General features: G+C 35.2%; 1 protein-coding gene across 2 annotated transcripts; it reads right to left on the reverse strand.

The window, feature by feature from the left end:
• Positions 1-536: 536 nt before the first annotated feature.
• Positions 537-6,872, reverse strand: LOC127074811 (N-acylphosphatidylethanolamine synthase). 2 transcript variants are annotated; one of them, XM_051016187.1, is made up of 5 exons: positions 6,583-6,872; positions 6,367-6,494; positions 2,773-2,858; positions 1,674-1,811; positions 537-1,158 (listed from the first exon to the last, which is right to left on the reverse strand). In XM_051016187.1, the coding sequence occupies exons 1-5, from the start codon at positions 6,777-6,779 to the stop codon at positions 874-876; spliced, it is 834 nt and encodes a 277-aa protein (XP_050872144.1). In that variant the 5' UTR covers positions 6,780-6,872; the 3' UTR covers positions 537-873. The 2 variants fall into 2 exon arrangements, with proteins under 2 accessions (XP_050872144.1, XP_050872146.1); XM_051016189.1 differs by having other exon boundaries at positions 825-1,178; positions 6,583-6,864.
• Positions 6,873-13,636: the final 6,764 nt, after the last annotated feature.

Here is a 13,636-nt window from a genome sequence, read left to right on the forward strand (position 1 = left end):
TCTAGTTGTAATGATTGTCATTTCCATTAAAACCTTGTGTGTTGAAATCTAAATTTAAATATGGTAAAAGTAAAATCTTTCTGTTGAGTGAAATCTCATATTAAGATCACAATTAACGAGACTTCACCCATGAGTTTTTTTTATAATTTTTTTAAACAGTATGAAAGAGAAATTTCATTGTGCAATCAATCCTACCTCTCACTGTCAGCCATAACTTTTTATTGGTATCACATGCAGAAAGTTCAACTTTGAAAATGAGGTAATCAGTGTTGCATAATCAGAGCCTGATGGCACCAACCAAGTGCAATCTTTCCTGCTAACAAGACGATCAATGAATGGGCCATTCCCCAATGAATGATGCTTCCCTTGCACTCTTTTTTTCTGCTAATCAATTAACAAAACAATGATTGCTGTTCTGGACCACAAAAGGGAACAAGATAAACAGTACAAGTACCATGTGGAAGGAGGATATGACATTCTATGAGTTTATGTATTATAGGGTTTTAACATCACAGAAAGAAATGAACTACGAGGCCTGCTCGAACCGCATCTGTTTATTTATGTCTCTTACAGGTGACTATTACATGCAAATGAGAAAAATACATACATGTGAGGAATAGATTGAGCTAAAACTTGTTTAACTTCTCTGAAAAAATTATTATTCAAGTATTAGCCCGTCTAATTTCGGGCTGTAAATGGAGGGTAGCCTATGGGTCATGATCCCTACAAAACTAAAATATTCTATTGCCAACTTGACTTTTAAGAACCCTAAGTTGAGAGTTCTCACTCAACCATCAACTACAATAACAACAAATGATACACTACAATGAACAAATTTGTGACAACTTAAAAAGGGCTTAGGTGGGATTCAATCTATGACTTCAGAAAACTTTTGCCATAGCACCTTAGTTTCTCCATGGCAGCACGGATTTTCTCTGAAATTGTGGTGTACAGATATCGCTGTGCAGCCTCATCCAAACCATTGGAAGTCCGGGGCCACCCAAAAGTAGGGAATGAGTCATTTCGAGACTGGGCAATAGCCATTTCACTCATTGCTGGAAGGTCGAATTCAATTGGATCGCCAATAATCATGTTAATCTTCTTATTGCATAGTGGTAAAGGAGGCCGTCTACCAAACATATATTTCTCTGGCATCACCTAGAAATATAAGCAGGGCACTAAAAACCAGAATAAGCATACTTAAACAACAAAATTAAATTATATTTAGTACACAATGCCACAATGTGATAAAAAGTAAGCATTGAGAATAAAAGCCTGGCAAGATTGAACTTAGAATGTCTAAATTACTATTCCAATTATAATTAGAAAATGACAGGACATATATCAAGGCTTACTGGCTCATTTTGTTTAACTCATCATTTAGCCATTGAAATATTGATACATGTCCATTACTATCTTCAAGTTCTAACTAAAATGATTATCTTGCAACCTAATTTTAATGGTAATACTAAAACCGTATTCCTTATAAGAAAATATCGCTGATTTACAAGATTCAAATGCTCCAATTCCAAATACCTAACAACTAAAGACAATGACTTACACTAGAGGCTTTCTTACTATAACAAACAAGATCGATTAAAGAGCTACAAATGGTTCAAAAGACAACCCTAGAACTCCAAAGGTATAGAGGAAAGAGGAAGGCTGTAAGTTACCTCGTGAAAGCCGTGATGAATAATTGGTAATACAATCGGAGTTATAGGTGCACGGACAATAAGACTAGCAGTTCCCCATTTCAATCGCCTTATAGGTTCATCATCTTGATAAACTTTTCCCTCTGGAAAAGTATGTAGCTGCCATAGCAAAATTCATAAATGATGTGTCAGATAGTTCTAGTAAAAAAAGATCTGCTGTACCAATACAGAGAATTTTCCATTTGGACACAAACTCTATCAGAAATTTCTAAAACTTGTTTCTCTTTTGGTTGTGAAATATCAATTTACTGTATGCACCTCCATAAAAGTTGCATATGGAGATATCAAGTGTTTTCCCTGCCAAAAAGTAATTGAGTAGTACAAATGACCAGAAAATATTTTTCCCACATGGATCAGTTAGAAAGAACTGGTTTTCAAAAATATATTCTGTGCGTTATTTAGGCAATACAAGAAAAGAGTTGAAAGATCCAATTGAATTTAACTTAACGTAAAATAAAAAGCGAGGAAAGATGATATGATTGCTAACGAGACTCAATTGTGGAAAACCGGTGGCATCTGATTTCATTTTACCTATGAAAGCACTGCAATGTTATTCAAATTTTCTATTACTTTTGTTCTTAATCAATTGTCAAACACCTAATGATCTTGTAATGTTCACAGCCCTCAGCTTACAGCATAGCACAAGAATCATCCGCTTTCTACTCTAAAAAACCTCCCCTGAATAACCATTTTCATTATAAAACCTTTTGGATGCTACCCAACCCATTACATAACTGACTCCTACTAGGCCCGTCCCAGCCATTTTCTTAGGCCATTTTGTGTATACCGTTCCTTTCAAGTCTTTTGCCCGTGAGATAATAGGTGTCTACCATATGCCGTCTAGGATCACATCTCATGTTCTGGCTACTAATAGACAATGAGACTCAGAATGTCTGTTAACCATTTAACATCATCAACTGAGAAAAAGCAAGAGCGAAAAAGATCTTAGCAATACCGAAGGGTCACAATAATCAAAACATGACATAAATTACCCAAATTATCATTGTAAAAGAGTTATGCTTATGTGGAGAGAAGAAGGTTTTAAATGTTACATAGATACCCATTCTCCACTATTTAAGCGCTCAAGCGCTTCATTCATGTGCTCTTGATATATTCCACCTCCTCTTGTGATAGGTATGCATTTCCCTGTGCACATTACCATTTTAGAGTCAACAATAACCTACAAAAATATAGAATTTTTCTCGGCATGTTTCGATGCCTCAACCAATAAGCTGAAAACCAATTACAAAAAATCGAGAGCAAAAGAGCATTACATTTTAACCTTCCAATGAGTTCATGTTTTATTTCACAAAGCAAAATGGAATAAATTTAATACTAAAATACACAGAAGGCCTTCATTTTAATCGCCATAGTGACTGAACAGGAACTGCCTAACTTCAAGCAATTGCATTTGTAAGAGTTAAATGTAATTAGCTTTATTTTTTCTTTCTAGATTCTTTCTATTTATTCAGAGCTGTACCAGCTGGCACCTCTGTTACTGCTTCCTAGAGTTAGTTACAATTAGTTACAAAGGGTGTATGTTAGGCCTTTGGTGAGTGTAAGAATAATATAACTACTTGTTCTCATTCTATTAATCAAAATAGGATTTCACAAATTATACTAGAATGCATTACTACATCTTATTCACCATTTCTTAAATGCTATCATAGAGCCAGGTTTTGATAGAACCACCACCTACTCTATCGCAGTCGTCTTCCAAGCAAGAACTCGTTACTTTCCAGTTGAAGATTTCCGAAAAGCTTGATGAGAAGTATTTCCTCGTTTGGCGCCAACAAATTGAACTGCTTGTGAATGCCCACAACCTTCAAACCTTCCTACTCTATTGCAAAATTCCAGATGAGTACATTACTGATGCAGCTACTGCTTCTGCAATTGAGAACCAAATTTTCGCGCCTAGACTCAGCAAGATTTATGGCTGCTTTCTTGGCTTCAGTCCACTATCTCGAGCTCCGTTATGACTCAAATTATAGGTTGCGCTCATGCTTGCACCTCTGGATCATTTCCAGAAATTGACTCGTGCTCATGCAAGTCAATTACGCGCAGAAATGTGTGCCACCACGTTAGACGATTGTAGCGTTGAAGTTTATCTTTCACGCATCAAACTGCTTGTTGATTCACTAGCTTATGTTGGTGATCCCATTCCACCTCAACAACACATTGATGTGATCATTGAAGGTCTTTCACAGGATTACGGATCTGTTATCTCTGTAAGCAAATTTGAGTTGATAGAGCTTGAAGAAGTTGAAGCGCTGCTGATTGCTCATGTGATGTGTCTTTCAAAGAGGAACGCTTTTGATTTCAAAATTTGTTCTATATAAAGAAATCTTCACCAATTTGTTTTTTTTATCAACTCAAGGTTAAATTTTACCTAATGGCCAAGGTTTGAGAAACGACAATAGCCTTTCTTTGTTAGAGCATTCTAGCAGGAAGGTAAATCACCCATGTTTTCTCTGTCCCATCCTAAAAGTACTCAGTGTTCCCAGCCCCACTTCATAATCATGGCAGATTCATAAATTTAAAACATCAAATTGTTTCATATGCAGATTTTAAAGATTTTGGGAGTAGACTAGAAAGGACAATAAAAAGTGCTGTATTCACTCCTTTTCCTTTCTTTCCTCTGTTGTTCCCTTTTATGTGTTAGAAAATTCTGATCCTCTTGTCCTGTATTCACTCTTTAACGAATTGTTTCATTATTTAAAAGAAAAATGATACCAATATAAATCAGAATAACTTTTCACTTTTTTTTTCTAATTTCAAAGATGTTTATGGGAAATAATGTAAACACCATTTGATTGATACCATTTGTCATACAAATATTTAAAATCAAGAAACAAATATGATTTTTAGCTTTACAAAAACCATACCAGATAGACCTTTATTATTTTTGAACAGTTGGACATATCATCTTTATGCACACACACTCAACTATACATTTAAAACTATTAATACAACACAATAACGGAGCATTTGGATAAACAACTTATTTAAGTATTTATACAATAAGCTTATAGCCCCTGAAGCTCCGACACGCTATTCACACAGCGTATCGCCGTGTCGGAGACCGACACGCGTACGACACTCGTACGACACGTATCAAACACGTTTTTGAAGTGTCAAACAGAAAAAAAAATATTTAATTACTGCGGACACGGATACGACACCTTATTTCAAATAAAGGACACGGCCCAATTCAGAGAATTCTAGAATTTTTTGTTAAAAAAAAAACCCTACTAAAATTTTTTCAAAATTTAAAAAATAAATAGGTTTTTTAGCTTTCATATTCCACTTCTTCACTATAAAAACAACACAATTAGGATTCCTTATTTTTTTATATTTCACTGCTTTTGTCTCCAAAAAATTATTTTATCTTCTTCGATTATTTTTCATCTTTACGCACCATTACTTCGGTTTTCACAAGGTATCTATGAATATCAATTATCATGTTTGAAATTTGTTTGAAATTGTTAAAAGAATTTTTTATTGTTTTATCTTAAATAAACATAAATTTTGCTTCTCATTTTAAACTCTTTACAAATTTTGTCCATAAATTGCATTATTATATTAATATATAAAATATATATAACCGTGTCCGTGTCCTATGATTTTTACATTAGAAGGGTCCTCATGTCCGTGTCAGTGTCGTGTCCCGTGTCCGTGTCCGAGACCGGGCTTTATACCATATAAGAACTTATGTGTAAGTTGTTTCTAATCAAAGTTTTTTTTTTGTAAAAACTGTTTTTACAAACTATCTTGGTGACATTAAGTTGAAACTAGATTATGGATACATGATAAACTAAACATATTCTATAATTAGTACAAAATACTCTTCGAAGTGTTTATATCATCATATAAGTTCAAATGAACTTTCCCAAAACTATCTGTACATTATTATAAAAACAAAACATGCAAGTATATCTAATTGCCAGCAAATAACAACATCAACAACAACAACAATCAAGTCTTATCCCATTAAGTGGGATCTATATGGATCAACTTTCGTCATAATGTTCTAATTCTATTCAGGACCATGCTTCTATCCAAATCTTTAATCTTGAAATCTTTCTTAATAACATCTCTTATAGTCTTTCTAGGTCTTCCTCTAGTTGTTTGACTTCTCTCCATCTGATCTACTCTCCTTACCAGAGAATCTAGAGGTCTTCTCTCTACATGCTCAAACCACCTAAGTCTATTTCCACCATCTTCTCTACTCTATGTGCTACCCCAACACTCTTTAATATTTCATTTCTAATTCTATCTTGTATAGTCTTACCACACATCCAACATACATCCTTTTCTCTCAGCAAATAAAACAAACAATTTAGTCAAATAGCGGCTCTAGTGTAGCAGAATTTGAACAAATCACTCGCTATTGTTTTGCACTAAGTTATTTACTAGTACAAAATGGTGTAAAATATAGGCTATTTAATCGCTATAGCACCGCAACATAGCAGAATTCGAACAAACAGCTATTTAATTGCTATAGCACCGCAACATAGCAGAATTCGAACAAACAGCTATTTAATTGCTATAGCACCGCAACATTACAGAATTAGAACAAACCACTATTTTCCACAATGTGCGATCAGCAACATTGCAGAATTACCATAACAAATGCTACAAAGAAAAGACTTACCAGTGCGAAAAACATAGGAATAAAGGGGATTTTTGAAACAGATATCTTGGGCGGCGAGAACCCATCGAGCTATGTTAGTATCAAAGATTGGGAAACCCTTGAATCCCCACATTACAGGATCGTCCAAACTGCAACAACAGTTCCAATTATCACTAAAACTAAACAAAATCTGAACAAGAAGAGTAAAAGAGAAAAAGATAGGGAAAGAGAGCTGACGTGGACATGTGATTGCTAACCGTAATGAGGGGAATGCCTTGGGGTCTGGAGCGGACGAGGCGGAGGAGAGTGTCGGCGTTGTGAACGGAGGTTGTGTTGATGAGAGATGCCACCGTTTTGGCGAAGGAACCAATTGTGGCTATTACGAGTTTTCTTGGGATGCCTCTGAGGTGGTCTGCTCTCGCCGCCCACTCCATCGTCCGCGACGATCACACAGCAAGCAAGAGTCGGAACTGATTTTAAGTTTTAACTTGCAGTAAGTCAATTGTTATTGTATCAATTATGAATATGAAAGTTTGGTTCAACTCTCAATTTGACTATATAAGTAATTTATAATGTAATTTTTTTTTTTACCACCAATATCCGATTAACTAACTATTGAATAATTCTTTTTAAATCTAACATTTTAAGATAAATAAATGGGATGATGCTGACTATAAAAAATAAATTATTATTTTTAAAATATTATTAATTTTAAAAAAATAATGTTTTAAAAATTTAGTATATGTTTTAGTCGGTTAACTTAATTTAATGTTCTGTTATAGTCTTTTAATTAAAAAAACGTTACAAGTTAGTCTTTAACTTCATTTCTGTTATCCTATTTAGTCTCTTCCATTAACTTATGACTAAATAAAATGTTAAGTTCTAGTGATGTGGCGTGACAACAAAGTCATTGGTACAAATATGAGTCAACATATGTAATTAAAAACGGATACATCGTTTAAACTATGAGGGTTCTCCCGAAAATTAAACTCATAGTTTAAACAATGTATCAATTTTTAATTACATATGATGACTCAGATATGTACCAATGACCTTACTTTCACGTCACTTCACCAGAACTTCACGTTTTTTTGTCAAAAATTGATAGAATTGACCAAATAGAATAACAAAAGTGAAGTTAAGGGACCAACTTGTAGCGTTTTTTAGTTAAGGGACTAAAACGAAACATTAAATTAAATTAAGAGACTTGGTGACTAATATGTCTATTTAAAAAGAACAGTGTTTCAGGATCTAGATATTTGGACGTACGTGGTGAACCGTGGATCTTGAATCGATGATGATGATCTATGTTACGGCGGCGCAAGATGGACTTTCATGGTTAACACTCCAACACCCAAGTCAATTCAAGACTTAAGATGATCGTCATGAAAATTAGAGATCAACGAGTGTGTACCTTACTTTTCCGTGTGACTTGTTTTTATGCCTTAGGTCAAGTGGAGCGAACTTAAGATGATTTGGGTATTGGATATTTGGGCCTTTGGATAGCTTAAAATAATTACCCCCCAAAGCTTTGTCTGGCGCGCAGAGAGAGAGAGAGAGAGAGAGAGAGAGAGAGAGAGAGAGAGAGAGAGAGAGAGAGAGAGAGAGAGAGAGAGAGAGAGAGAGAGAGAGAGAGAGAGAGAGAGAGAGAGAGAGAGAGAGAGAGAGAGAGAGGCATTTGATGATTTTGGTCGGCCTAAAAGGATGTGGTCTGATGGGAGCTAGAATTGAATTGCTTATAGTAAGTTGAAAAACTAGTGGAGAACAAACATATTTAATGCATTTCCATCATTAGAATGTTTCATGATTTGCTTCTAACACGTGGGTTGACGTGACAAGGTAGGGCATAACTTAGTTTATAGTGCACTCGAGTTTGCATGTGCCAGAAGGAGAAATCTAGTCATTGATCTCATAACTTCTATCCTTCACGAATCTGGATCATTCAATTGTCAATGCCTACAAATATGAGGAGTTGGGCGTTGAATTTTTTTCCGCAATCCTCAACATTCAGGTTCATTCATATACGTTTTATTAACATGTGCATTCGTACCTTCATCCCTGGGAGTGTTTATTAGACTGCTAGTAGTTCCTTGATCGAAGTTTCTGCCTTCTTCATTCGCTTCGTATCGTCAATCTCACATACTCAGGTTGTAACACCCCTTTTTCTACCCCAAAATTATTTAGCATATAATCAGAGTAAATAAGCACGCATATAAAGAAAAGGGCGTCACATCGACGTTTTTAAAATTTAAAACTTTCAAAAACCAACAATACACCTGGTCATTCAAAATAACACATTTTACTCATCATGAATATTCAAGCAATATGCGTTCGCAGCAGAAAATAATGAATACTCATGTATTTCATAAATTGATTCATGTCCCATACCATGATCATCCCTCAGTAATCACTTCCAATTAAAATAAACATGTAAAGACATAAAACATATCCAAATAAGACACGAGTTCAATACCACTAATCTACCCAGTGTTACATGACCAGAGCATTGACTCATTACCTAATTTCAAACTAAATACGGAAACTCTCCAGCTATTCTTGAGCGAGCTACCGTCCACCTACTCCAGCAATACTACTCTGTAGTATCTGCACGATACCCATGTAAAGGTAACATTCAAACAGAAAGGGTGAGAATTCAAATCATTATGAAATAGCATAATAAGGCACAATGAATTAAAACACAATTTAAGAATTCATCACACTTGGTATAATCACGTCAATAATATTAACCAACAATCATCTCACATATTTCAAACGTACATCGCATCCACATCAATACATGCATTCAATGATCACATAACTATAGACGACTCAATGCAAGACAATGTGACTCTATACATGTGGTACCTCAATGTGAACTCAAAGTTTCACCGCTTTCCGATTCAATATCTAGAATCCAAGCCACGCTTCCGATCCGGACAAGACCAAAGCCCTACGTCTGTTTCCAATAAAGGATCACCGCTTAATACTACGCCTAATCCCAATTAAGGATTAACGTCTGCTACGTCTGTTTCCAATGAAGGATCACCGCTTAATACTACGCCTGATTCCAATTAAGAATCAACGTCTGCTCATGTGAACCCACAATTTCACCACTTCCACAATGAAGTCAACCATGCTATGAATGAATGCACACATACCAACACATATGCAATTAAGATCTATACCATCTTAACATTCCACATATCACCATAACTCACAATTGGCACATATACACATCCATCACCACACATCATTCATGATTACATATACACATCCATAACCATAAATCATTCACAATTCATAAATGGTATACATACACATTCATACAATATATTATTCACCAATATAGACCAATAATCAAATATGTACACATAGATTTCATTCCAAAACGCACACAACATTTAAATATCAGTTTTTCACTTTTCAAACAGTGTTAACCGGTTAACGCAAAACAGAATGCGCTTCTTGGCAATTTTTAACAGTGTTAACCGGTTAACGCCCTGGGTTAACCGGTTAACGCAAGACAGAATGCAATTTTTCAATATCATAACAGTGTTAACCGGTTAACGCCCTGGGTTAAACGGTTAACGCAAAACAGAATGCTGTTCCTGCGCTAACAATGAACAGAATGCAGAGTTCTCCGCATTTTTCATCGTTGGAGGACCTTCGGACCTCCGATTTCGATTCCGTAAAAAGCTACACGTTCAGAAAATTATGACTCATCCAAATATATATTCATTCACAGTTTTAACATCATTTAATCATCACAATCCAGAGTATTTATCAAGACCTAATAATTCCAAAACCATGCCAATTAAGGATTTCAACCTAAAACATGTTCCTACCCGTTGATCCAATCATACTAACCCCTAATAATAAGGATTCCCCCCTTACCTTGTCAATTTGATGGAAACCTTGACTCCTCTCGCTTTTCCTCTCCTCTTTCTCTATTGCCTTCAGTGCTCAAGTGAATTCTAATTCTCACTTCCTTCACTCTTACTATTTATAATAGTATTCTAGTTGGGCTTAAATCATCTAATTTAATCACTAGGCCCAATAATACCTAATATTTAAATACCTTTATTTAAATTCAAATAATTAACCACTCACTATGCAACCAAGTTAATTAATTAATTTTATTATTTAATTATTTCTCATATCCACTAGATAATGAATTAATACACCAATTAATTAATTAACACTCCACATAATTAAATTAAAATTATAATAATAATAGTATAATAATTCAATACTAAAAAATTGGGTTGTTACACAGGTATCCTCCTCAACCCAAGATTTTACCTTCAGTGTTTCTTGTTTATTAGTCAGGATGAGAGATAGTATCGTTAACCTAGTGAGTAATTCTGAGAGCGATGCTTCTTCCGCTGCGGGGAACGGGGACATCCCCAAATTCTCAACCCTTATTATCCTTTTTTGTGACATTGTGATTATGTTTTGAAAATAACATGGACAAGTTGTGAATGTTCTATGACCTCGCCAGTGGTCAAGGTATCAAGGTTGGCTCTTTTGGTCGGGTTGTGATGATGTCCCCCCAAACCATTGTTCATGCTCACCAACATTGATACTGTTGCCACAGAGGTCGAACAACTTATTTCTGATACAACCATTTTAACTATAGAGGAGGAGGTTCCCTTTCCCCCTATTTCAACGAAGAGGGACTGAGATGAATATTCAAGGGAGGTAACTCATTTCTCATAAATGCTTGATGTTTTCTCGTCTCAGCTTGCTCGAACTCTTGAGAAGGTTGCCACTATTGTATGAACATTGATCCCGTCCTTCGTTCAAAATATTTCTGAGGCAAAGAAGATAGAGCTTGTCTCTGAGGTCACCCACATCATGTATCGAGTTTCTTAGTTTTTTTCTCTTGTATCTAATATCATAAGAGACGTCCTAACTGTTGGCAACCCTTCCAAGAAAAGGGACACTTGGAAAAGGAAATGTGTAGCCATGGAGCATAGTTGCCTAACTCTCCAGAAGGAGGTGATTGAAATGCAGAAGAAGATCAGGCATGTCGACTCGTTACAAGAGGATGCGAAGACTTACGACTCTCTTTTTACCCTTGTTGTCCGAGTAATTGAGCTAGAAACCACTCTCGCGGTGGAGGAGAAGCGGCATTAGGATGCTTTCGATGTTGTTATTGAGATGACCCACCATGCATAGGAAGAACAAAAAATGATTCAACGGGAGGTCAAGGCACATGTCAAGGCTCTAAAGACTCTTAAAGACGAGCTTGCTAGCTTGAAGGTGACACTCCATGATTCCCTTTAACAAGCTATGAAAACTGTGTATGGGGTTCACGATCAGGTCGTGGAATAGGTGAAGAGGCTCTGCCTTACTTCCCTGATTCATGTTGACGAGTTAAACCCCTTTCGGATTGCTCTCGAAGAGACTCTAGATGGTGATCTTGGTACCTTGGCTTCGGGCGCTTCGGCTTGACCACTCCACTCCTTCTCTTTATTGTTTTTCTTTCTTCTTGTAATACTTTTCAGACCATTCTGCCTTGGATGTAACAATCAATATTTATAAAAGTATTTTGGTTGTTTGTGAGTTATTATAGTGCCATGGTTTGCTTTTTGTCCATGCAATGCAAGGTTTGTTTGCAGAGGCATTGTTGGTGTTCATAAGTGAGCTTCGAGTATGCGCCATAGCACCTGAAAAGTGTTGTTTGTTTTGGGGTGTGAGGAACCTTTAGGCTTTTCTGATGATGGTCTCTAGTAATTCGCGGCTCAGTACATTATAAGTTATTTGTCATTACATTTGGTTGTTGTTGTCATACCCCAATTTTGTCCGGGTATTTTAAATTCATCTCATACATGTTCATTTGTCAAGTTTTTCATTTTTAGCCATATATATTTTTATCATAAAAAAAAGTCACTATAATCATGCATATATGTATTAAAGTAAAAAAGTCAAAATAAAGTCAATATTTTATATGTTGAAGAAATTGACTAAAATTGCATTTTTTTTCATTATGCATTTTGAAAAATAAATTCATGATCATTTGATTTATTATTAAAATATCTATTTGAATTTTATTAATCATTTTCATGCATCATAAAACAAAAATCAATATTTTTAGAAGGTCTAAAATATCTCTAATTTATTACATCATTATTGCAGGCATATATTACATCATCATTCCATGCATATATTAAATCATTCTTCACTATTTAACTAAATAAGTTTCTAGAAGACACTCACACTCTTTACATAATTCCTAAACTACCCTTTTTAGAGCCTATCAATATGTGGTTACAATGTTTGACTGTCATAGAGGTTGGTTTAGTGTACAGGAGATAATAGACCATAATGAGGGGAGGCCAATGAGTCACTATCGGGTCCAACAAGATAGAGGTTGGTGCTATTGCATAAAGTTTCAAGTCTTCTGTATGTCTTGCACCCATGACATATCAGCATGTTCATATGCTCGTCAGGATCATTCCAACCAACTATCTGTTGTTTATAAAGTCATAAACATATTTAATGTGTACAACAATAACTTTTTGGTAGTAAAAAATGATGATTATTGGCCTACATATCAATGAGACATAATTTGGCACAACAAAAATATGCGAAGGAAGAAAAAAGATTGCCCTAACAATACACATATTCGAATCGAAATGGATATGGCTGATAAAATGGTAAGATTGTGTAGTATATGTCGTCAACCCGGACACAATCATAAAAATTGTCTCAATATTGGAGCAAGCTCCACAACATAATTATTATATGCACTCTTGATATGTAATTTATTTTTTGTAACCATGAATTTTCATGATGAATACAACTTTCAGTTACAACAAAACGAAAACAAGCAAAGCATAAAAGAACAACACGAAGAACAAAAAAATGACTTAACATTATAACATATCTAAGAGATTACAGCCATCAAAACAATATCATCGGATCCAAGCATCATATCACGGACATCACTGTCAATTTTAACTGACTCCAAAAACTGGGTTGGTTCGCTATTCTCATTCAGATAGTTAAACGTCGATGCAAACCTATCAATTCTTTTAATTTTTTCACCCTCTTGAATTTCTCCGTCTAACAAACAGATCAAGCTCATTTCCAGATGCTCGAATGTGAGTGTTATAAAATCGGATCTTCATCGGAGACTTGAGAATCAAAAAATCAACATGAACGTCTCTTTTAATAATCATGTTTGAAATTTAGAAAATGAAATGAAAAGATGTGTGAAACTGACGGAGAATGAAAACATATTTATAAAGAAAAATAATGCTTCATGGCGCCAAGGAAAGTGGCG

This window comes from Lathyrus oleraceus, chromosome 4 (assembly GCF_024323335.1).
Source record: "Lathyrus oleraceus cultivar Zhongwan6 chromosome 4, CAAS_Psat_ZW6_1.0, whole genome shotgun sequence".
NCBI lineage: Eukaryota > Viridiplantae > Streptophyta > Magnoliopsida > Fabales > Fabaceae > Lathyrus > Lathyrus oleraceus.